This window comes from Lineus longissimus, chromosome 2 (assembly GCF_910592395.1).
Source record: "Lineus longissimus chromosome 2, tnLinLong1.2, whole genome shotgun sequence".
NCBI classification, from domain to species: Eukaryota; Metazoa; Nemertea; class Pilidiophora; order Heteronemertea; family Lineidae; genus Lineus; species Lineus longissimus.
In genome coordinates this window covers 21,182,054-21,208,499 of record NC_088309.1, presented here as the reverse complement: position 1 = coordinate 21,208,499, position 26,446 = coordinate 21,182,054, and the positions used below count along the sequence as shown (strand labels likewise).

At 41.1% G+C, this 26,446-nt stretch overlaps 2 protein-coding genes across 5 annotated transcripts; both read left to right on the top strand.

Annotated features, from left to right (window-relative positions):
• The first annotated feature begins 1,889 nt into the window (after positions 1–1,889).
• On the top strand, positions 1,890–18,533 carry LOC135482829 (lysine-specific demethylase 2B-like). Of its 4 annotated transcripts, none has more exons than XM_064763247.1 (14): positions 1,890–2,035; positions 9,918–10,056; positions 10,219–10,297; positions 10,564–10,610; positions 10,896–11,068; positions 11,250–11,356; positions 11,455–11,702; positions 11,905–12,020; positions 12,413–13,069; positions 13,398–13,481; positions 13,879–14,106; positions 14,439–14,681; positions 14,943–15,173; positions 16,344–18,533. In XM_064763247.1, the coding sequence occupies exons 1-14, from the start codon at positions 1,982–1,984 to the stop codon at positions 17,601–17,603; spliced, it is 3,666 nt and encodes a 1,221-aa protein (XP_064619317.1). In that variant the 5' UTR covers positions 1,890–1,981; the 3' UTR covers positions 17,604–18,533. The 4 variants fall into 4 exon arrangements, with proteins under 4 accessions (XP_064619317.1, XP_064619318.1, XP_064619316.1 ...); XM_064763248.1 differs by lacking the exon at positions 1,890–2,035 and adding an exon at positions 2,769–2,878; XM_064763246.1 differs by lacking the exon at positions 1,890–2,035 and adding an exon at positions 8,759–8,986.
• Positions 18,534–18,982: 449 nt separating this feature from the next.
• On the top strand, positions 18,983–25,988 carry LOC135482828 (uncharacterized). Its single transcript, XM_064763245.1, has 4 exons — positions 18,983–19,086; positions 19,318–21,194; positions 22,729–22,892; positions 23,100–25,988. The coding sequence occupies exons 1-4, from the start codon at positions 18,994–18,996 to the stop codon at positions 23,258–23,260; spliced, it is 2,295 nt and encodes a 764-aa protein (XP_064619315.1). The 5' UTR covers positions 18,983–18,993; the 3' UTR covers positions 23,261–25,988.
• Positions 25,989–26,446: the final 458 nt, after the last annotated feature.

Sequence of the window (26,446 nt, the reverse complement as noted above, 5' to 3'; positions counted from 1 at the left end):
TTCGTACCGCTATAAAAGGCGGTGGTTTTAGAGCTGTACGAATGGTCTTATCTTCGAGGGCCTGTAAACGTAATGCACCATTTTGAGAGAAAACATTGCGACAACCTGTCTTTTCCAGCGATTTTATAACTGCATGAACCTGCAACTTCACGATAGAAACCCCGTTCAGAAACCTTGCCACTGGATGATGAACTTGAACAAAAACTCATCAGGGCCGAGGGAGACAGTTGGGCCATCGATTTGCCATCACGCCGGCATTGGGGTAATCGGTCGTTTGCGTCCCATACAAACGAGAGTTTCATATCGCTGCGACCTGCGATCATGACCGAATGCGACAAAAAATGGTTCGTTTGCGTTTTACCTGTTCGGAGCCGCAGCGGTTTAAATCGTTGGAATACATGTATACTACCTGCGATTATAATCGCTGCTATGTGAGAAAAAAAACACCCCTTGTCTGCTAGGATGACCGGTGTGACAGCGGATATAGTCCCCCTGGAGTCATAGTCCGGTAGCATTGTATTTGATCAATTAAGCAGCATGATCTATATTGTACCGCTAACCCTAACCAAAACATTTAGCAATGCGGCCTATTGTTACACGGACTATCAGCCCTAGGACTACTAGCCCTTGCACACCGGTCGTAATAAGTGCTGGATTTGACTATATTAGGGCCGTTTGCAAGGGACCAAACCAATCTATAGATTGATCCGGATTAATCTAGATTGGTCTGCCGTGTCACGCGTACGAATGTGATCTGGTCTGGTTCGATGCATCCTGACATAACCAGTGGTCTTTAACATATGTTAGAGTAAAAAAGCATCTCAGGATGGGTTAGGTGTAGTCTTACGTCATTCGCCATATCCCTGTTCATGCAATTAGAACGAGGCCGATCCGGTCACTGCTTCCAGAATGTACTTTAGGCCGTTTCGTAACATAACCATCAAGGTAAACACCCCTGCATTTTTTAGCCCACTCAGACTATAGTTTTGAACTGACTGGGTCTTTTCCGCAAACCCAAGTAAAAACATGCAGGTTAAAATTCATCAGAGTAAAACAAATAACTCCAAATTACACGTTTCGGAAATAGAATCAGTTCCATGAAAATATCTATCACCTGAAGAATACGTGAAAGGTCGTTTCTTAGACTGGTATTTCAACGCATGCCATGCGTGGGGGAGTGAAGGTTGAGGGAATGGATGCAGGCGCGTGTTCGACCTCATGGTTCCGATCTTCCTCCACATCTGTTGAAATATTTTAAAAAGCGAATTGAATTGTGCGTAGGGAATGCACGGCATTCATAAAAAGTATATCTCTAAACGCTTCGAAACTTGAGAAACGGTCGAGTTGAATTTGAGAAAAACGTTATATGCATTTGAACAAAAAGTACTAACAGTCATTTGCCGCATCATCAAAACTTCATACTATCCTTTTTTTAATACACTCATGGAACCACCAACTGCACCACATATGGCGATCTTGAAACCGCGCATGCGCAACAATCACGGAGCACATTGGATTATGTGTTAAAGCTTTTCTTGTGTTTTTGTGAGCTTAAACTGAAAGTGTATATTTCAAGGTTAAAAACCTAAAGAATGAATTGGGGGTAAACGAGTCAGTCATTTTGGAATAACCCCAGAGAATTTAAGACTTTTTGGTCATTATTCATTCTTTTTGTGACCGGGTAATAGTGGATAAGGACTAGGGATATATATCCGCCCGGGAATTAACAGTTGATTAATGCCAAATCATCTACCGGTACCAACAACACGAGGGAGGAAAAAGTGCAACCAAAACTAAAAACGTTAGTCAAAACGTAAACTTGCGAAACATCACTATTTTAGACCTGGCACTTGGAGGTCAAGGTCGCTTTCGAGCCCGCGGGTTTTAAAACAAAACGACGATCTACTCTCTGAATAAGTCGTTCAAAATACCCTTTTACCGAAGATGTTTTGAAATTATGTGATGGTATTCAAATAATAAGATGATAGACAATAGGAGTAACAACAATATTGCATTAGCAGTGAAGGAGAAGGCGGTGAGTTTGACGACTGTATCTCGCCATTTATTTAAGGGGACACTTTCCGATTTCTATGGGGCGCCAAATGTGAAAAAAAATCTGGACCCAAAACCTGGCGGTGTGGAAGGAGAAATGATCTTTTATAAGTAAATCTCCCATTGTCTTAAACGTAGTCTACCCGTCGCTTCCGGGCGACATTTTCTCCTCTCTACTACTGGTTATCTTTAGATGAATTTTGACGAAATCTTCAGGTTATTACTTTTTTCATGTCATAATGACCTGTTTATCTCCAAAACGCTAAGTAGTAAGTAAGTTCTAATGAAAAATGTCCAGTAGAAAAATCGGCCCCGGCCCTGTCCAGTCCAGACCCTCTAGTCTTGATATGATTTATCGTTTCGATTCGACTCACTCATTGTGCCCAGTGTTGACGATAGAGATGCTGTAGGCTATATCCGGGGATGAAGACATAGAGTCCTGATTCTGCCAATGCTGGCCCTGTCTCGTCCGTCAATTAAAGCATGGTAAAGGTTTATTGTAATTTGAAGTTTCAACATTCATCAATTATCAATACGGACACGCGTGCATTCATAAATTTGCATTGGTAGCAGACGACACCCAGTGTAAATTTCCCGCCCATCAATATGCTGGTGTCACGTGGCTTTTAGTCGATGACGTCACTAGCGTGTCGTTGTACACAAAAGTTGGTTGCGTGTGATGTGTACATACTCTACGTATACAATGTACAAGTGGATATGCCTTGTAAACGTTGCTGTTTTCTCGTAAACCAAAGCCTCCAAAATAATTTCAATAGAAAAAATATCTCTTAGAATGTCTGATAAGGAGGAAACTAGTCGAAGACTGGTTTGTATTTCGATATTTGTTATAGCTTTTGGGGAGAGAAACATCGTCGACCTGACGCACAAAGCAGCCATTTTGTGTATGTTCTGACCAGTTCATAACGCCTCAACAAATCACTAGATTTTCGTACCAATCTTCCGATCCAGAGGTTAACAATGAAAATTTCCCCATGGGAAAGATGCTGCTAAAATTGTTATTGTTTATGCAGTAATAGATTTTGCGTCCTGCTTCGGGAGTTTTTTGCTTTGATTAATTTTCGCTGTAAATTTGTCGTCTGCAAAGTCGTCAGCTGTCTATTTCGTGTCAGTTTTTGTCAGGGGTACAACTTCTAATGTCTGTCACCGGACTCCGGGCCATCTCCAGTTAAAGTTGGTGATCAGAAAAGCTGTAATAGATATTTATCATACGTTTGAAATAGCTTTTCAATCATTGAAGAGCGAATTGAGTGTTTGCAATTGAAACGGCACTTGTGCGAAGTTCAGTGAAATCGGCTGCGCACGTGGTGGTAACCTGCTGTAAATACACGTTTGGTTCTCCCGCTCCCAGCCGCTGATAAAGCGCTTATTTGAATATCCTTTAAGTTTATACAATTTTTATTAGCTCAGCTGACAAAGTCAGCGGAGCTAGTAGAATAGCTGTTCAAATGGTGTCCGTCCTGCAATCCATCCATCCATCTAGGGACCCATCTGTGGACAAAATTGGACATTTCTGACCGGGAAGACCCAGCCACTTCGTTGACGGTGGTAAATTAGGAGTTGCCCAAGGTGAACTCAAAAAACGAAAAATCAGCGCGATCCGACCTATATTAAGAGAATGAGGTCATTTCGCGTTTAGATTTCTTTCCCTTTTTACCTCGGTCCACAGAGCAAATATTGATTTCAAATATGGCTGAATATTTTTTAATATTTTTTCATTTTTTACTTTTAATGGAATTAATATAGTTTTCACCGCCAGTTGGCGCTGCAGGCACATTGACTGAATTTTGGCGATTTCAAATTTGGCGGTGGCTCAACTTTTTGCAAGCAGTGCTGCTGATTGGCCGATCGATAGAAGAGATGCCACCATTTAAAAATGGCGGTAGTCGCTGCTTCAATGAAGGTGAGTGAACTTTCTCATGTTCAATCGGTTGATACTCTTTTAATCAACATGACCATGTACCTGAAATTTGTGAAGGTACTGCAAAGAGTCTATATAATTCAGATTTATCAATAGTTTTTTATAATATTGCGGAAATTTTGTGCACAAATTAGCGAAAGTTGGTGCTCGTCTCATGTCATTTTAGAGCGAGAAATTTGTTTCCGTCGATCTCTACCACTGAAAAATCGCTTGCATAGCTTCGAATTTTTGTGAAAATAAGTATCTGAACTTGGTTTCAAATAGTCTAGAGAGTTACCTTTGTGGTGGTACATATAGTATGTGATAAATATTTGCGGAATTTGTGAAATTCGGCTTTCAAACGTGCCGATGATGCAAGCGATCTCACGTGAATTTTGCAAGTCCTGATTTGTCGACCGGGTGTCAAGAATCACTCGCCTTAATTCAGTTCAAAGATCGAAAATAATATCTGAACTTAGTTTCAAATAGCCTACGCAATTATCATTTCGGTGATATATAATGCATGCATGTAATAATTGAGTGATCTGCCTAAAACGCGCAATTAAAACGGCGAAAGATCTTGATAAGCACTCTGGTGGCGGTCGCACTAAATAACGACCGGTAGAGCCCGAAGTCTGGCGGAGAAAAAAAGGTAGCGCCCGGAGGTTGAAACGGGATTTTTATGCACTTTTAACTGTATATTTATGTTGTTTAGATGTATTTCTAACAGTTCTGTAACTTTGATGACCAAGCTTGCACTCAAAGTTGGTAAAATTGATGCTTGTTTATGGACTGCGCGAGCGACCGGAGAATTCGCCGTCGGCCATTTTGGCTACGGTCCCTGAGTTGTTGTGGTTGGCAATTTTGCACAGATCTCGCCATTTACGTTTGTTTTCTCCCTGTCTGGTCATTGGCCGTGAAAAAAATTATTTTGAAAGTCACATTATGACATCGTAGTATGAATTCCACTGCAGTTTCGTTAGGCAGCAATGCTCATGTTTTTGGTTTGCAATCCTGTACGGCCTGTACTGTCTGTACACTGCGCTGTGCATGGTTGTACTGTTGGCTGTAAAAAAAGACAAAAACGATAGCCTAAGACTAAGAGGATAACTCAACAGGCCCTCATGATTCAATTGATGGACACCTTATTTGATAGTACCTCATCATTAAGTCCACTAGATCCTGTTCTGTCACATGTCGTAGACGATAGACAATTTTCAAAATGTAGTACACCACTCGCTCATCTTTAAGCCCAGCTCTCGGCTCACAGTCACATCATGTGGGCACGGTTGGCTGTTGAGTGTTATGGTTCAGTCTGTGAGACTAATTTAAAGAGGTTACACTTTTATTTTGAATTGGAAAACAGCCCACAGGACTGACTTTTCACTGAGTAATAAGTGTGCCCTTCAAAGGTTAAGTCTCTTTCTGGATTTGCTTCCATAGATGCCTTGTTCAGGATATCATCTGACCGATGCCTGGTCAAGCACAGACTGTATCTGGTGGTGTACATTTCCCCGTCTATGTCACCCTTTTTAGCTCACCTCTTAGCAGAGGTGAGCTTATCCCATACCGTGGCGTCCGTCGTCCGTCGTCGTCGTCGTCGTCGTCGTCGTCGTCGTCGTCGTCCGTCGTCGTCCGTCGTCCGTTAGCAGGGCACGTTTCGTAACTGTTAGAGCTATTGAGTTGAAACTTGGTACACATGTACCCTTATGTAATGACACCTTGGAGACCAAGTTTCGGTCCGATTCGTTTCATGGTTTGGCCACCAGGGGGCCAAACGTTAAAAGTGAAAATATGCAATATCTCCCTTAATAGTAGTCGGGAAATTTTGAAAAAAATATGGTAGGTACTTCTAGCAAAGGTGCATCATATATCCTCCGGGTTTTTGATTTGACCTCCTTTTCAAGGTCACAGAGGTCAAATGGTGTAAATTGGCCGTTAGGATGTAACGATGGCACGTTTCTAAACTGCAATGACTATTGATACCAAATTTGGTACACATTTACCCCTTAGTCAGGTGATCTCAGGGACTGAAGTTTGGTCCAATATGATTCACCACTTGACCACCAGGGGGCAAAATCCAAAAACCTTAAAAATGTGATTATTCCTTAACTTCTTGCCCGATTGCCACCAATTTGATATCATGGGTACATCTAACCACCATACAGTATATGTCACACAGGTTTTTAATTTGACCTTCTTGTCAAGGTCACAGAGGTCAAATGGCGTAAATTCGCTGTCAGGCCGTAACTATGGCACGTTTCTTAACTGCAATGACTATTGATCACAAATTAAGTACACATGTACCCCTTGGTCAGGTGATCTCAGGTACCGAAGTTTGGTGCGATCTGATTTGCCGTTTGGCCTCCAGGGAGGGGGCCAAATCCTAAATACTTCAAAATGCCATTATTCCTAGTAATGACTTGCCCGATTGGCACCAATTTTATATCATAGGTACATCTAATTCTAACAACCATTCAATGTGTCACCCGGGTCTTCTTTGATTTGACCTACTTTTCAAGGTCACAGAGGTCGAATGTACTGTAAATTGGCCATTTTGGGGAAATTGTAATTGCTTGGACCTACATCAAACCTAACACTACATGACACAATACAATGCTCTTTATCCATCTTTCCTCCACATGAGGTGAGCACAATGGCCCTGGCCATTTCATTTATTCAGTCAGTGTTAATTTCTCTTCTCTTTTTTTACAGATTTACTGTTGTTGGTTATTGCAAGAGGAGTCGTTGGCACATTTCAAGTCCAGGAAAGCACTTGCTGTTCCCACATTCAGAGTAAGGTGTGCTTACTCGTTTTACTGCTTTCCATTCCCGGAGAGCGTTATCAAATATCTGCCGCAAGGCAACAAATATCTGCCGCAAGGCGCTTCAAATATCTGCCGAAAGGCATCAAATATCTGTCACACCAATAAAGTTCATTTTGTTAACCAACTCTTTATCTTCTTTTCTTCACATACAAAAAAGACCGTCCCAAACATTTGGCTGCATCCACTTCATCAATGTCCAGACAACAGTCGGTTCATTTGACCATTGTAAAGCACCAGGCCCCACCTCACAAAATACACTGTAATAATTATGTACCTTGTGTCCATGTGCATGTTATTAGTTCCACCTACGCTGCATGAAGACAAGGACTCCACTCTTTGACGTCACCACACAACTCCTTGACGTCATCACACACCCCACTACTGCAACGGCAATAGAAATGACTACGTCATATAGCAGGGTGACGTCAACTCAGTACTTCAGCATGCACTGATATAGCAAGAAGGTCTTCGCACCAGCACTTCTGCGTGCTAGACGTTATAGCTTCACGTTGCCTCATAATAACGGTACCGACACACACTTGGCCCTTGCCTTCACCTAGCCATTTCAGCTGAGCGCCAGGCCCTTGGGCCTCTTGTTGCCATAAGGTCCTTGAGACAGAATTTGTAATGCGAAAAAAAATGATTTTACCAAAAAAGTGATGAATGGAAATTGAATAAACGGTAGAGCTCGGTTACTCTCATTTGCGATTTCAGGAGTTGCCGGCAAAATATCTAGATTTTATAGGCCTACTGTGAAAAAAACCCTGTTCATTCTGGTGTAAATTTTGCTGAGACGTTTCTAACATTTTATCATGATACAAATCAATCCACCGGTAGTAATATTCGCTCGATTTAGGCGGCTGCATCGGATCGGAAACATGTGGTTTTGTCGATTCTTATGCCATGCGAGAATTTAAACTTTAGAAGGTGGCGCGCTCAGTTGACTTTTTTCACAACGGTAGGGTCTTGATCAGAGTTGCGTGATGATGGTGTTTATTTTACTAGCATTATGAAATGATTGTGCTTTAAATTGCGCCGGGAAGTTTATAGACAATGGTATTGGGCGGCATTTACGTATGTCATGGTTGTCCACTTCTCGTTCCTGAGTTTACTCACTGTGCCTCCGAATCTCTGCCGCGCAGTATTTCCCGCCAAATTTGGTCAAGATGTGCGGGTCATTTTCCCTGTTTCTATTACATGTACAAGTAGTTCGCTTTACAGCGTTTGTTGGCCTTAATAATCCAGTCACTGGGAGTCGCATCTTCAGGGCATCTTCACCACCCAAACCGTGGCATACAAAACGAAATGCAACGGGTAATAGGCCTATAATGAGTTTCCAAACGTTCTTTGCGAAACTTCCCGATTTCGCCTGAACGTAAGATACGGACGGACAATCAGTTGGGCCAAGTATCCCCCCCCCCCCCAAAAAAAAAACCCCTCCCACTGACGGGACTCCGTTTTGTGGTCTCTTGATGAATTCTGGTTTCTATAAGAAAGAAGATGTCAAAATAACAGATTATAAGATAATGGTTTCATCATCAATTTGATTGCGTGCACTTGATTGCGCGTGGCCGGCGAAGACGGTCCTATTGATTTGGCGCCAAAAAATCACTTTGTGTTCAGAATGAATAAAAATGGAGAAAAAAACACCCGCCCGCATCACTGAAAAGGAGGACAAACTGATATCTTAATGGGTCCTACGGTTTCGGGCACGACTGCTTGACGACAGTTTCAGTTAATTTTTTTAAAAGGGTGCTTTTCTTCCATCAAAGTGAAGAGAACTAAGTGTTGATAAGTGCTATCTTTCTAGTGGAAACTCAGTTTTAGTAATTGATGGACAAACGGCTTACCTAGGGCAATGGGGCCTGGGTTATGCCTGCTTATTATTTCTGTTCCTGGAACAATGGTTTGGTGATATTTATAGAAACGTCCATCACGCCGTCCGTTTCCATGGTGACCTCAAAAGATGGCTCTCCGGTAATCTATTTTTAGCTCTCACTCTGTAGTTAGTATGCCATTACACGAATGTGTTGATAACTGCATACATCTGTCGTACACTGTTTTAGTTAAGTAAATCGGAGGCCTTGCCTTTGCTAACACACACATTCTATTGATATTTGAGATGCTTGCTTTTGGTGCTGGAGCTGAAGACACTAAGAGTAACAGGGCTGAACCCAACTTTGGTCTGGTAAGTCATGCATGGGGCCGGGGACACACAGCATAGGCCTAGCCCTAGGCACTACTTCTACTACTATATGTTGGTACACTTTATGTAGCCTATGTATACATGACATGTATATTATTATACATATTAGTATATGACTATGTATCGGTGTATGGTGTATTGATCAGAACTCAGTAAGTTTCCAATGTTCAGAGGTATGCCATCCTGGGGAATCGGGGGTTAATGTTAGCTTCTCCTGTAGGGCCGGAGAAGCCAACATTAACCCCTGAATACCTTAGGATGGAGGTATACATGCCAATTTGCATTATTAGTTGGTATTAAAGTCTCGGCGTCCTTAAGAGGAGACTAGGACTGACAAAGTCTCTAATTTATAGACCTGAAGAACTGCCCCGATATTGGGCAATAAAGTGGCGTGAAGTTTTTCAGATTCACCCTGACTGCTGTGAGTGCTAGTGGCCGCTAGTGCCACGATCATGGAGTTCCATGTTGCACTGCTGGTTCACTGTGTCTTTCACTGAAGTCAAGTGAAGCAAGACATGATGGAGATTGTGACCTTGGGCAGCACATTTGTCAAGAGACGCTCTTACGGTTATGCTGCTTATCAATACTGTTTGCTTGTGGAGATGTGGCATCACAACCTTGTATACCAGGCAAAAGAAGGATTGTGTTCGTTCCTTATATTCCTAGTCCTAAGCCAATTGAGCCATCATTCATTGCTGGGCAATCACTTCACAGAGGGAACCAGGTCCAGTTAATGTGTTAACTGTTGTTCATTGTAGCCTTTTGAATATTTCCTGAAGGCTCACGCGAGTCAGAGATTTGAGCAACATCTTTCATCAAATCAAGGAACAGTACTTTTTCAGCTGGTTGATATTTTCTAAAACCAAAAATCATTTTGTTGTTTGACCAAATTTGTGTTTCAATTTTTTTTCAGAGAGCCAAGGAGCGTAAGCACTACACCGATGAAGTGTTGGACGATGATGAGATTGAGGGATCCCGGACGTTCAGTCTTGAGGAGAAACTCACCTGTCATAGCTTCAATGCCAACTTTGTCAAGGTCATGAAGGGAGAAGGTAAGACCGGGGGTGCTAAAAGATCTCAATCACTTTGCAGAACATTTGAGCATTTTGATGAAGATTTCTTTAGTTTAGACAAGAAGGTTCCTCGATTAAGAGTGGTCAAGTTCTTTTCTCTTCTTGTTTAGTAATATTGCTGTATCTTCTTTTTCTCTTCAGATTTCAACCTGAAGTTGGTCCAGGAGTTAGGATTCTATTCTCCCATGGTATTCTATGACAAAGCTGGACTAGGCATGAGGTGAGACATGAAAGTTCTTGCTTTGTTGTCCTATAAGGCTTTTTTCATGGCCTTTGTTAATTGATGCAACACTTCTTATCTTAGCAAACTAAAACAAAACGTAATTTTAAAAAGACTGTCCTTAAGCTGGTACAGTGGTAGGCTTTCAATAAACAATGATAAAAATGTACCCTCCTGGTGACTGGGGACAGCCTTGGAATGAAATGTCACATCAATGGAGGCTTTTAAAATATTACTGCTTCTTCATCATTCGTTATCTTCTTCAGGGTCCCTGGGAATAACTTCCAAGTGAGCGATGTCAAGCAGTGTGTGGGTGAGTTCTTCAGCAGGTGCATTGGGTCCTTCTGGACTTTGCATTGGACTTTTCCACATTGTTGCTATTTGGCTCTAAAAGTACCGCAGTGGATTATATCGACTTTTACTACATGTTACCTCTGCAGTCGAGGATTTAATTTCCAGTCGAACCATTTCCCAAATACTGCGAAAAAGATGTCAAATCTCACTGGGCGCAGACTCAGACTTCCTTCCGTATCACTTGCCTTATATTTTCATTGTTAGTTGATGTAGGCACTCTAATTAATTTGTTTTCCTGTTGTAGGTAGTCGGCGGAACCTTGATGTGATGGACGTGACAACCCAGAAGGGTATGGAGATGACCATGAAAGAGTGGTGCAAGTACTATGAGAATCCAAAAAGAGACAGGTTGCTCAATGTCATCAGTTTAGAATTCAGCCACACGAAGCTGGAGAATTATGTGGAATCACCTAAAGTGGTCAGTATGATGGTATTTTTTAGCTGAGAAAAGCATTGTAACTGCTCATGGAAATTATATCTAGAAGAATGGTTTGAGTGCACCAGTGAGTTTAAAAAACACTAGTGTATGATACATGTGACAAAGAAAATCAAAAAAGGCAAAAATATTATCAAGACGGCCTTGGTCCAATGTTTTTCAGGTGCGTCAGATTGATTGGATAGACACGGTGTGGCCGAGGCATCTCAAGGAATGTCAGACAGAATCGACCAATATCATCGAGAAGATGAAGTATCCTAAAGTTCAAAAGTAAGTCTTGACAATTTTTAAGTTGCTGGTTTGCACAGCGCTTGCTTGGCTTAAGGTTTGGTATTTTCAGTGACTTAGATATCCCCATTTCTCTTCAGGTACTGCCTCATGAGCGTTGGTGGGTGCTATACTGATTTCCACATCGACTTTGGGGGAACATCAGTCTGGTATCATATTCTCCATGGTGAGAAGATATTCTGGCTCATTCCTCCCACGGAGAGGAATTTCCGTCTGTATGAAGACTGGGTGCTGTCGGGCAAGCAGGGTGACACGTTCTTTGGCGACCAGGTTGAGAAGTGTCAGCGCATTCATCTGTTTGCTGGTTACACGTTTATGATACCTACAGGTAAGTAGAATGATATCTAGACCCCTGAAATAGATGCTGGGAAGAAAGTGTTATCTGTTACACAACTGAGTCGGGTTTGTTGGAAATGCACAATCTTTTCGAATGTTGAGTTATAGACTATATTTGTATCTTCATAAAAAACATTCCTTCTCACAAAGAAACTGAGGATAGATGTCTGCAATACTGTCTGATTTCATTTCAGGTTGGATCCATGCTGTCTACACCCCCAAAGACTCGCTAGTATTTGGTGGTAATTTCCTGCACACATTCAACGTTCAAAACCAGTTGAGAGTTGCAGATGTTGAAGATAAAACTCATGTAAGTCTTTTGTCAGAGTATGGCCAATTCTAAGACCCCTCGCAAAGGAAAACCAAACCATCTGTTTTCTACAATCAGTGGGCTATAATTGTACTGGCGCTTGTACAACATTAATCTACCTGTTATCTGAATGAGGCCAAAGTAGTATGTCTTGAAAGACTCAGGTGTAAATCTGAACTATCTGTTAACACAGATCCAAAATCTACTTGTGTCGGTACTACCAGATTTGTCTGGTTGAGTGGTTTTGCTAATCAGGTGAGGAACAAAAATATGTGAAACACACTCATAAATCTTAATATTCACTGTGTTCAGTCTGAGGTTATCTACTAGGGAGTGGATAGCATCAGTCAGGATGATAAACCTTCTAAATTATTGGTTTTATCACTTTCCAGGTACCCCAGAAGTTTCGTTATCCCTTCTATGGTGAGATCAGCTGGTATGTGCTTGAACGTTACGTCTGCTGTATGACGGGAAGGTCACATCGAAGAGATACGGAGGGCGAGGAAAGACCTCGCGAAGAAACTGAGGACAGAAATCTTGACATTGATTTGCTCAAAAGTGAACAAACTATCGAATCGATGAAAAATGATCCATTAATGGACTTGGATTGGCCACAGAGTCCTGTCCTTGATGAGCACAACTACAATGTGAACCCGAGGAGTCCACAGTCACCGTTATCATTCAGTGCAAAGTCGCCGGTTTCTCCTTTTTCATCTATGGCTGATGTCACAACTCCATTGTCTCCCGCGCGAGTGGTAGACAAAATGGAGGCAGTGCCAATTAAAGACAAGTCACCCTTGAATGGAAATGGTGAATCTGCTCCCCCTTCACCTTCTGAGAAAATAGCACCAAGTTTACCAGATTGTGAAACCACTGATGTCAAGCCGAAGGATCCAACCGAGAAGGAAAATGAGCGGCCGAAGTATCTCTCCAAATATGAAGTAGCTGGGCTGAAAGCTCTTGTGCAGTGGCTGCATGACCTGCCCCCGAATAAGAAGTGCATACCAAAGGATATCCCAGACCCAATTGGGCTGCTTCGAGATGTTAGGGTAATTGAACATGTAGTCTTCTTTATCTGAGCTTGACAATGTGAATCAAGAATGTTTATGTTGGTCTATCAGCTTTGTGAAACTTCTTGCTTTCCACAAACATCAAGAGACAAACTATATGTAGCCTTCTGGGCATCATGCATCAAGAGTTGGTTCAAGGCACTCTTCCTTCATTCTTCTTGACTGACTCAAATACTTGTTTGAAATAGGCTTAAACATGTATTTACCAGCTTTGTGTGAGGCTGGACAAAATCCTTGCTAGAACCTTGTATTTGGTGAGTGGAGCCAAATCATGTGTTCTAATTTTCAAATCATCATCTCTTTGCAGAAGCTGCTCGCTGATCATGAAAATGATGACCAGGAACTGGCCTGTTCTGGGAAGCCCGTTTTAACATGGCCCGAGTCCAGTAAGGTAAGAAGGAACTTGGGACCAGACAGACCCTATGTACATACACCGATGATTGTCTTCATAGCCTTGGAGCCTGGTTTAGGTTTGTAGGCACGCCAGGCTGGGTCATGGGCACTCCAATGATTATCTTCATAGCCTTGGAGCTTGGTTGAGGTTTGTAAGCACGCCAGGCTGGGTCATTGGCACTCCATCAAGTTTCAATCACGGGTGCAGCATAAATTTGCTTTGCAGAGAATGATATGTACCGCGGCTTTTTGTAAGTTAAGGCTACCAGAAAAAAGTACATTGAAAAGTTTTTTCATACTTTCATGTAGTATATAGAGGATTTTGCATGGCTGCCTTTTACCATTTTAATATTACATTTTTGGCAATTAATGCTCTTTGCTCTTTTGTTTTGTAGAAACCGATGAAGCCCAAGGTGCACAAGACGCCTTCCGGACCGAAACCTCCAAAGCAACCCAAGAGTGGTGGGGGCCACAGCGGTGTGAGGAGGCGAAGAACACGATGTAAGAAGTGTAAAGCCTGTACGAGCTCGGACTGCGGAGAGTGTCACTTCTGTAAAGATATGAAGAAGTTTGGTGGGCCCGGCAAGATGAAACAGTCCTGTATCAGTAGGCAGTGTATGTCTGTAAGTACAGTTAGTTTAGATGTTGGAGAGGTTTAAATTTTGATACCGGGACAAGTTGGCATTTTGACGTAAATCACCTCGTTCTCAAGTCAAAAATATCTGAAGCGCTCCAATGTTATGGGTTCCTCGCAGTGGCTCTCATCTTGAACTGGGTCCGGTGCCCCTCTCCTCCGTTGTGTTTAGCTCTTGCTTAGAGAACCAAGGAGTACCGTCATCTTGTCCATTACTGCACAGTACTCCTAGAAATATCCAACAACTCTAGTACTTAATCGTCTAACTGGTTTGGTATTCATCATTGAATTGGTATCGATGTTCAGAAGTTCCTTTTGCAGCCTGTCTTGCCAAACACAGCTATTTGTATGATCTGTGGCAAAGATGAACGCATTAAGCTGGAGAACACAGAAGAGACGAACACGACCCTGATGGAGTGCGGTATCTGCTGGGAGATCCTTCATCCTAACTGCCTCATTCAGAAATACGAGAACCTTACCAACGACGGTGCAGTAAATGAGGACTTGCCTAATAGCTGGGAGTGTCCAAAGTGTTGTCATAGTGGGAAGCAAGGCCAACTGAAGGTATGGTTGTCTTTCAATCAAGAATTCTTAAAAGCCCAGGTCATTGGTTTGAAATTTGTAGTTTGTAATTGAATTAGAAAAATTTCCAATTGCATCAATACGAATTGAATGTATTTCAACATTGCCATTTTATAGACAGATATACTAATAATATCTACACCAAATTTCATCTCATTAGCTGATATTTCACAGAGCTGGAAGGGCAGTACGTGTATATGTTGAGAAAGCCTTTATGTAGAGGACCACACCTTTCCCTTTCAGCCCCGTGTTCCCAAGGGCGTATCTAAGCTCCAACTCACCTCTGCGAAGAGAACAGATAGTCGACAATCCTCTCGTGACAGCGATTGCTCCAATGATCACCTGCTCGATATCCAGATTGAAGTGGATGAGGTCAAGTCGGAGTTAGATTTTGATATGGAGCTTGGCCAGGGAGATGCACGGAAACGGAAAGATTTCGACTCACAAGACGATGTTCATGTTCCAAAGAAAAAGGTGAGGTTTATATCATGAGGGGTTTGGTCTTGATGTCTTTAGACATGATGCACTGTTAACTTTTGTGGGGTACTGTAGATTGCAGCTTTGGGATGCAGATTTAAGGTGTCTATCTCTCAACCCAAGGATCGTTCGTGGGTCTGAACCTCGATCTGGTCACCGCTTCATCCTTTATACGGGTCAAGCGCTGGTGGGCGCTGAAATGACGGGGGTCTCCTATCTCTGGTGTAAAATCATTGATGTTCTGAAAGGGCATGTAAATTTTTAAATAATCATCACTCTATTGTGTCTTTGACTTCCTGGGCTTTTATTCTGCCAGTTTGACAAATCAGTTCTTTCTTCCTCTGATCAAGCCATCTTCACTAATTTCCAGGTCCTCAAAAGTATGAAACAATTACCCGTAGTATGTTTCACTTACAAGTTTATCACATGCACACTTTTCTTGAACAGAAACTTCCTTGTTTTGAAATCTCACCAAATTTCCAGTCCTGGGTAATTTGACACAGTCTTGTGATTTTAAGTTGAGGTTTACAACCTGGGGGGTGGGGGGGGGGGGGGTTACACTGCAACCAAAGCAAGCCTCTGTATTAGGGCACCCATTTTAAAGCCATTTTGGCCTTGGAAGTGGGAAATTTACGGCCATGGCAGTGGTGGCAGGGTTAAATAGCTCAACTAATGCACCATTCCTCATGCAACCACAGCAAAACTTGTTATCTGAAGTGTATGATATTGCAACAAGAATGAATAAGACAACCTTTAGTTGTTCATTAGCCATGTAACCACATCCCTGAACAGAGTGCATCCCTTTAGTTCATTTCATTGAAGAACCTTTTGTTTTAACTCATAAATCCTAACATTCCCCACATTTGTTGAAGTTTGTTGTATTCTTATATTTAACAACTAATGTTCTTGTAGTTTTTGGAGCATGGTCAAATGTTTGTTCTTTTTTAAAATTCAGTCTATATTGTAAACCATGAAATTTTCGTGATGATAAGATATAAAAATGGGCTTGTTTGCTCATTTTCTGTAGCAAGTAGTCAAATTATTGTGTTTGCTGAAGACTTCAGGCAGTATCTCTCATCGATTTTTGAAAATTGGTGTAACTGAGGTTAAATTGCTGAAACTTTATTTTAAAACACAATATTTATTCAATTCCTTTTGCTTTTTCAGCCCAGAATTGATGGTGATGATTCGTTCAGACTAAAAGCAGAATGTTTGACTCCCAGGAGAGGTCAAAGGTCACGTTCAAACACTCCCAAGCCTGAAGAAAGAAACTCTGATTTTGATTCGACTCCAAAACGCTCAATCCGGACAAGGAAACTCGAGGCAATAGCTACTAGTTCACTGGATGACTCATTACCTTTAAATTCTAACGGACATAGCCTACCTCTTTCTAACGGTAGTGACAATGACAATGAGCAGGGTGTTGTGCCGCAGTCCCAAACTGTACTGCCATCTCCTAATGAAAAGCGACCATATTCACAGCCTGATGATCAGTTTACGCTGAAGAAAATTCCCAAAGTTGTCCTCGAGCGGTTCGTTGTTCGTCCTGCACCTATCCCACCCCCAGCGGCACTCCTTGTTATGCAGAATGGTAAGAACCACATTCTTGAGCGGACTATCTGGATGAGAATCTTCTCGTTCTTGTCACCTAGCGACTTGTGCCGTTGTTTGAGAGTGTGCAAGACCTGGGATAGGTGGTGCTTGAATAGAGACCTGTGGTCGACTGTTGATGTTAGTAAGCGTAAAATCACTCAGGCACATCTCATAGGGATCGTGCGGCGTCAACCGATGCATCTGAATTTATCAAAATCAAACATATCACGCAAGCAGCTTTCTTGGCTCCTCAGCAGATTGCCCCATGTGAAGAGCATTGATCTTAGCGGATGTTCTTGGAGCACAATATCAGCACTCTGTGTCAGTGACTGTCCCCTCGTGGAGCGACTTGACTTTAGCTGGTCGGAAGGTATCAAGGATAGCGCAATCAAGGAGTTGCTAACGCCGAACGCTAATCGTCGCCCAGGTATAAGAGATTCAGCAACGAGGTTACGAAAGTTGACGAGTCTCGGTTTAGCCGGAACTGATATTACAGACGAGTCCCTCCCAATCATAACCCGTAACTTGGGACTCGTTGCCAACCTAGACCTAAGTTACTGTGTGCGTCTAACGGGGGAAGGCATCAATAAAATGACAAAGCCACCTAACTGCCGTCGTCTCACCCATCTGAACCTAAGTGGGAACACAAAGTTTACCTCAGATATTCTAGATTACCTGAAGAGGTGTACATATTTGGTGAATGTTAAGTTCAAAGGTTGCAGTCAGATCACAAAAGCTCAAATTCAGAAGTTTTCTAATGTCAACAAGGGTAAGGGGTACAAATTTGGAGGGGATAAGGTCCTTTTGAGGGAGGGGAAGTTTCCCAAGTTCTGAGCAAGAGACAGTAATGCTACTAGTCGAGGATTGGTTTGGTATGTTGATGATGGTATCAAGGAAAATTTGATACATAGGCTCATAGGCTGGAATGTCCTTGTTGTTCCTAGTTGAGACATTTGTAATCGTACCAGTCCTCGACTAGAGAAGCTTCACAAATTATGCACAGGACACTGTGTGTCTTCAAAACTCAGGGTGTTATGTTGTGCTTTACAGTGTAAATAATCATTGAACAATGTAAATTGCTAAATTTTGGAATTTGTAACGTGTATGTGTAGGAAAATCATAAGTGTAATTCAAAGGAGTGCTAATTACTATTGGTCCTGTACTGATGTTAAATTCAGAGTTATTGCACTAGCCTCGAGGGTACCACAACCCAGCCGAACTACTTTGCTACTCTACATTTTGCGGAGAACCACCGTTCTGTTTTCCAAGTCGGGTCAACTACCCTTGCGTTTAGTTTACTTTAATGAAGCATAAATTTATGTCATGATTTTGACTTCAGGATTTTATAAGTTATGGGCAAGTTTTTTATTGCTCGAGTCATAATAACGTTGGAAGACAAATTGTTAAAAAAGTGAACAGATTGTGTACAAATTGAGTGTGCTTTTGAATTAATTATTATGTATATAATGTTGACTGTTCTGTTTAATGTCTTCATACATATGTGGTTGGAAAGGCCCTGTTAATTTTTGGTTCATTGTTGTTGGTCCATTGTTTAAATCTTACATGTACCACTACCATCTTTAATGATATATTCAGGTAGTCAGCAGTCAGAACAGATAAGATCTTAAATTGAAGCTGATTTAATAGTGATTTATGTTTAGAGATTTGTGATAGAGAATTGGATTCGAGCTTTGCTCATGTACCACTAGTAATTTAGATTCTTAGACTTTTCTAACTTTGTCATTAACTCATAAAATGCCTGAATAAAATTATGTCGTATTTTGATATATCTGTTCGGAACTTAATCTTGAGTAGTATACACTCCTGACGCAGTGGATTGACCTTGTCCTGTCGTCTTAAGAAAAGACGACCAGGATGAGGAAATGGACTGCATCGGAGTCTAGAGTAGGAAGATACACAATACAACCTCTCTTTTAAGGACGCCCTTTGGACTGACAAATGCTGACACTAATTGAGATGTGCAGTATCCTTGATAGGGAGGGTGTCCTTTGTAGAGAGGAGTCTGCTAAGGAAGGTTCTACTGCCCCTTAGAAAGTTGAAGCAGCCAAGTGCCCCACCCCACGGAGGCCGAGGTCTCAAGTTTGTTGGAATATCCGGCCTGGGCAATAAACGACAGATGGCAGGTCATGTCTTGTCTTCGGCTTTCAGCGACATACGTCTTTGCGGCAGGAGTGGAATAGGTCAAGCGCAGTTCTGTAACAACATGTCACTGTCAAAGGAAAATTTGTCATTTTTTCTCATTTGTTTTTCGATAATTTTATTGATTTTAGTGCCATATAGTGATCAAATCTTGCAGGTAATATGAAAACTATTTCTCTTCTTTCCAATAACATCTATTTCGTGTGTATATTTACTGTAAATAATGAGTAAGTTGTTGTTTCTTGATGGTCATTTTTCTTATATGGACCTGTACAAGTCAGTGTCCTGTACTGTAGTGTGCACATCGTGCATGTGCATTTTTGAACTGACAGGGCACGAGGTGAAATCCACAGTTTCGTCTTACATGTCTTTTGATGTCTCTTTCCAGGATGAGAGGTCACATCCTATTCTTCCAAGTGCCATAGATCAAAAGAAACCTAATCCCGAAAAACGCAGGGATGACAGCCATGCTCAGAGATGGAAAACTACATCACAGCAGAAACCAGAGAAGTCTGTCTCAGGTGCTGAAATGGAGAGAGACAAAGTGTTGGAACTTTATCATGAAATAGATGAAACGGTAGCTGAGATCAATCAGGATCGAGCCCGGCGCCCAGCTGTCGTTGATACTAGCGATAGTAATAAAGAGGGACTCCAACATGGCCGCGGCGTTGATCAGGGTGTGGGAGATACTTACATGACTGTGGTTGGAGATGGTGATGATTTAGAGATTGTCACAGTGATACCACCTTTACTTAATGAATTGAATTCACTAGATAATGTTGATGGTACAGAAGGCAGCATAGAGTTGGAAAATGAAATTAGAAAGAATACAGAGAGTCATCAGAAAAGAAAGGCTCAAATTCGAAGCCACCATAAAGAAAAACATCGAAATAAAAACCACAAACAGTTGTTACACACAAAAGAATTATTACTTCATCCTCATTCTATACAAATGAAGGATGCTTTAGAACATTTTAAATCTGTAATGCAAAGGTTAGGCAATATGACTGACTTATTTCACCGTTTTCTTCCATCGAGAGAGGTAAATAAAAAAACTCATTCCTTTATTAAAAAACTTCGGAAGCTGAAGAAAGTTGTTCGCAGCAAGGGGAAGGGTAGCCGATTAAAACGCCATGCTCGTCCCCATCCGCTTCCACTGTCTCATCACAGTGTACAGTACTTAAAAACTATTGGTTTCACTCAAGATGACTTGAGATTCTACGGGTTGAAGGACGACGATATCTTTCATCCTGCTGGTACAGGTAAAGATGAGGTTCTAACATTCAAAGGGACTTTTACGGAGGAATTGAAAAAGCAGGGGAAAGGCACTGCAGATATGTTAAAAAGAGTAAAGAGGGCATCAGACTTGAGGCAGTTGAAACGATCGGTTTCTCAGACCTTATCAAGATCCAAAAGATCAGTTTCTGAGAGAAAGCGAGCCAGTGAGCCAGTAAAATCTGTGGGTAGTAGTGTTGAGAAAGAAGCAAACCCTGAAGTTGAACATGTTCAATTAGTGGCTAAGAGCAGGAGTGGAGAAATTTTAATTTCTGAAAAAGAGACCGGGGATGTGAAAAATACTGATGAATCATCTGCTAATGCTGCAGATGTAAGTGAAATAAAAACAATAGAAGAGACTGCAAGCAAAACTAGTCAAGATTCTGTTGTGGAGGACACTAACATTGGGTCAAAAGGTGTTGAGAATGATAATGAGGTGAAGTTGGCTGAATCGGGGAAATCGGTGTCTCCCCTCCCTATTGTCAATCCTTCTAAGGTGGTGTTAAAAAATGTTGACTTGAAGGAGAATTCTCCAGACACGAGCACTGCTTATGTGTCTCCCTCATCAGACGTGCAGCTGACATCTGCCTCTGCCCATTTGGTTTCACATGAAGCTGCAGACGTGGATACAGGGAAGGTGGATCTGAAAAGTGGAAGCCGTGGTTACAACTCCGATACAAAAACCTCTTCAATTCCGATTGCCCATAGTAAGATGGCGTTGAACAGTGGAAGTTCTAGCGATCAAGTTATTCCCAACGACTCGAGTAAGAGAGAAGGGAGTCCTCTAAACTCCGTTGAATCTCGTAAGACGGATTTGAAAAGTTCCAAACCTGTTGATCCAGCAGCGGTTGTACCTGATGATACAGTAGTTGATGTGATTGCAGCTGATGATGCCTCAGATTGCAACAATGACACAGATTGTGCAGCAGATGGTAGGAATTCCAACTACATTGTGAACATTGCTTTCATCAGGACCATCATGAATGACAGGTAAGTCATAAAACAATATTGAGGTACTTGTAATTGGAATGATTCTTTATAACTGACAAGCGGGACCGAGCAAGAAAATAAATGACCATAGATTTTGACAATGTCATAATCGAAACTGAACACCACCCACTTAGGATGTTGAGAAACAAACCTTTTCTTGCATTTGCTTGGCCCTGTTTTGTTCAATTTATGCAAAACAAAACAAGTCATTCGTCCCAAATGTCAGACAAATTGTTATGGAAAACCATTTACCCAAATGATACCACTCAATCCAGCATATGGCTAGGCCTATATGAATGTACATGTATTCTGCATGATGAGGAGATTGCATTTGTCATGGGGGATCAAATTGTTGGAGTTCAGGATTTTATGATTCATGTGGTGTCTAATTCAACCAATGGAACAAGCACAGGATTAAACCATACAATGGAGGTGTCCGGGGTCCGTCCAGTAGGAATGTGAGTGGCTCGATTTCTTTCATTTTGTCATCAGGGAGGATATTTCCAGAATTTCAGAGCATCATGGTGCTATTTTCGGCATGCATTATCTACAACAACATTGTTGAAATTTATATTCATTGTGTATTTTTTCATTAGAAACTTCCAAATCCTATTCAGATTTTCAAATTTTTGAACAAACTAAGTATGGAGTAGGCATAATGGGGTCAGTTTCTCTGCACCCGCCTCAAATACAGCCCTAGAAAATTGTAAAATCATAGTGTCCCTGATATCATCCATCTCCGAGGATCCATGCTTATATCAGCAAAGCAACCTTTCATAGTCACTTCAAGTGCCCATACATAAAGAGCATTCGTGTCTGCGAGCATATTGCCAAAATCCAATTTTCTACAGCGTTTCTTCCAAAGCGATCCATCACAATTAGTTCTGTGATGAGACTTTTCAAGAGATGGTTCTCCAGTCTTTGCTTGCCTGCATGCCCACCTTGGGATTCATCTACAAATACATTATGATGATAATTGGATTTTACTGGACTTCTTGCACTCAGTATGATAAACTACCCAGATGATTGCAGTCAATCATTTTTTTCTCCAAGGCAAAAGTACATGGAGTAAAAATGAAAAAAAAATCATTTCATATTTGCTGAATTTGAAATCAAATGCAAGCGCTTTCAAATATATTCCAAATTAGGAAACATCAGTTCCAGCGGGACCAGCTTGTGGCCAGAAGGTGTTGCAAAGATCAATCACTGGCCAGATTAACTGTTGAGTACCATTATCTATGTAAAATGTGTTGATCTAAAATTTGATATTGCCAGCTTAAGGGAATTCTGGCACATGGCAGATCTTGGTTATAAACAGAAATGTTTCTCAAGTAGCAAGTAAAAGCTGTTCCCAATCCTTGTGTATGACCAGTTTTACCCTCAGAGGAGAGATAATTTTGTCACACATTGAAGCAGTTATAGCTGCAGGTAGCGGCAAATTTCATCAGTTCTTGAAGTGTCTCCATCCCGCCACAGTGCCAACAAATGACATTTCCATGATTGACAAGTTCCCCCATTATTTGTCTCGTTGCAGATCCAAGGATGCGCTGTACGGCATTTTAAGCCTTGGTTTAATCGTGGGTACCGTCCTGGTGGCCGTGCTCTACACCCAGATGTGGAGGACAAAGAGGGAAGGATGGTTTACACCAAAAGACCAGCACCACAGTAACACTAACAGTTCTCAAGTGAAAATTAGAGGTAAATTTGCAAATGATCATGTAAAGTTTTTTTTCTGTGTGTGGCAGACAAAAAATTATTATTCTAGAACAAGGCTTTTTTGAAAATTAAACATGCTATATCTCATTTTCGATATACATGTACTCTTTTGGCGGATGATAGAAAAAATAAGCAGCAATCAGAAATTCATTTCTGTTGTTTTAAATTGGTGTCAACTTGTTATTTTAGAAGTGTTGAGGTCAAAAGCGAGATATCTTCCAATGTTTCACCAGAAATGGAAAAAGGGTAAAAAGTACGAGCCGCTCAAGCAAGAGGACATATCTGAGTCAAGTGAGGAAGAGATATATGACCAGCGACGATTGATGCATGTTAACTCGTACGAGGACTGAGGCATGATGGGAGAATGTGTTCTCGGCTGATTAGACTTAGAGAATATCAATGGTCTTTCCGGACAAACAATTGGTCTTGACTGATAAAAATTGTGATCTTGACTGACTTAGATTGTGGTCTTGACTGTCTAAGAAGACGGTCTTGACTGACTGAGATTATGTTCTTGTCTGTCTAAGAAGGAGGCATTGGCTAATGAAAATTGTAATCTTGACTGACTAAGATTGTGGTCTCCAATGACAACTACAAATTCATGGTCTTGGAGCCATGTCAGCGTTGTGATCTATTCACAACCAGTGTCGATCCCAAGATGACACAACTTGTTGTGGATTCACAGTGAGTTAACATCGGCCCCAGCTGGTACAGAATAGCAATCCAGACTGGTTTTATGGCCCATGATGATGGATGATGTGAGGAGGACTGTGTGAACATGTTCGTTGAATATTATGCATTTAACTCTTCCGAGACTCTATAGTCATCTTTTCTCAGAGAATTTTTCATTCATCATTGCGAAATATATGTGAGCAAATGTATTTCAATTGATAAATATTGAATATTTGAAAGAAGTCGGTCAAGATAAGAATCCGAGGAAACTCTTAATTCTGAGTTGGGAGACCAACACAGCTATAACTGAATGTAGTGTGTTAATACATAAGTGGAAACAACCTCACGAACCAAATTTGTCACGAAAAGAGAAATTGGGGAAATTCTTGGTGCCCATCAGTTATTTTACTGGGCGGCATCTTCATATGGCTTTAAAATTTTGAAATGAGGAGCAATAGTTTTGAGTTGCATATATACATTCCACATTTACTTTGTTGACCAATCTGCAATACCAGTTATGCGTTGCAGCCCTGTGTAACATACTTCAGATGTACACTCTCAGTATCACTGGCACCAGACAGCCTATCCTGCATCCTCATCAGTTTAATCATCTCTTCGTAAAAGCAATCTCTCTCACGCACGATTAAATACTCGTCATTTGCATTAGAAACTGATGCATTTCTGTCCTGGGCCGAGTCGCTATAAGATGCAGATAGCCAAAAATCAATATTGGTCGAGTCTGGCATTTATGGCATCTCTGTTTGTGTCGCATGGTGGGGCTTTCTAACACTTGTTATTGATGAAGGCACGGTCATTTATAAAGACAGCGTTGTCTTTCCGTTGAGGTCATGCCAATGTTTTTCTTTGCTGGATATGTGTATTGATTTGAAACATATGGCATTGATCTTCACATGTTAACCTCAAGCTTAAAAAAGATGGGTTGTTTGCAAAAGTGTTTACATACTTTAAAGTCCATATCACATGCTGTGTTTTGTATATATATCAGTTGCGTTGGTCCTGGCTGTTACCGGTTATGCATTATATGAGAGATGTGGTATTCAGCTGAAGTAATGCACATATCGATTGGTGATGCATGTACATATCAGGAACAGATGTTTCGCGTATAAATGATGATGGTCTCATAAGTATTTAACATTTACATCGAATAACTCACAATAAAGCGTGTGTATTGAATGGTTTATATAAGGATCACAGGGATGGTCAATATCAAGATCTGATAAAGTCTAGTATTTATTCATTCTTGCTAATATATTGATATTGCATTATGTAGGGGAGATGGGGGGGGGGGGGGAGGGGAAGGAGGAAAATGGCTTCAGAACACTATCTATGCTGAGCCGTCAATGGTGCTGTGATGTGATGATTTACAGAGTCCTGAAAGAAATACACTGGCTCTGTTGATCCCTATTGCGGTGCCATAATTTGTTAGTAAAAATGATGCAATGGTTGTCAATATTCAGGTATCAGTAGGAGTATTTGTTGCCATATCTATTTTATGGCATGGTTATCCCATCGCGCCAGATGAACAGATGAGAAATACATATGATGTGCATGGAATGACAAACTACCATGTTACACATACTAAGGCTAGACATTAAAAAACTTTTGGCTTACAGGCAACATTAAGCCCAACTGAAGAAACATTTTTGGTGGTCGGAGAGTGAAAAAATATTGGGGGAAATTTAGATTTTGGGAACTTGCATGACTAATGAGGGCAATTGGTATTGATGATGTAGATGGATTTATCATGTTTATTGCGCTGTGGTCGTTGAGCCTGTTTAACAAGTTCAGTCTTCCATCTATAAACTCATTGATGTGTTGTATTTGATTCTGAACAAATCTTGGCTTGTTCTGTTGATTTTGACTACCACGTAGTTGTTCTTTTGAGTATTAAGCTTGTAACATGTTCTCATTTTATGAAAGGCAGCAGACATATACTGGCAGCCACTGTTTTGTTAGTTTCCATTCGCTCAATGTTTTAAGGAACTGCAAAATTTTCGTGGACGTTTTAATTTGTGCATACTTTGCCAGTTGAAAAAAGATTAAAAAGATCAAAAATTGCCGACACCCTTTTTCATTTTAGAAACTGAATAAACAAAAGGTACTGTAATCTGGCATTTTTTCAGAAGTTTATTCAGTAATTCATAAAAAGAAGAGGCACAAAATTCTTGCAGCTTACAGTATTACATGTACATATTTACTTTAATTGGTCATAGCATCCAGGCAAATCATTATGTACAAAATGTAACATGTTGATATTATGTGTCAATGTGTGATATTTAAAATCTACAACAGGGCGTAATTGAAGCTCTTTCTTGCTATCCATGTACAGCCGAAATAGGTTCAATAAAACAACAATTCATGAAGGGTTACTGAATTTTATTTTGGTTTCATTTCCAAAATGTCTTGCCGACTAACTCTGATGAGAAGGTGTAAGTATTTATTATAAGCTCCGCTTACTTTGTCAGCGGAGCTAGTCCAATAGCTTTTCGAATGGTGCCCGTCCTTCCATCCATCCATCCATCCATCAGCACAGGAAATGCTGCCGACAGAAAAAATTAGTGCGGTTCGACTCCAATTCTGCTCTCCAGGGGGCAAAAATTGAAAATACTTATGTTGTTAAATCTAGAGGTTTGAAGATCGGTGACTGCATCTATATTTAATCAGAGGGTACAAGGAAGGCCTCCTATATTAAGCAACTGACAAGGTCAATAGTGGGGTACAGTGAACAAGCCCCTGAGCCTACCACTCGTGAAAGTCTCGTCCACCGTATTTGATCCCATCCAACAATCATATCTACTGTCATTCGTGTGGGAAGATGGCTTGTGGCTGTTCTGAACCTGTTT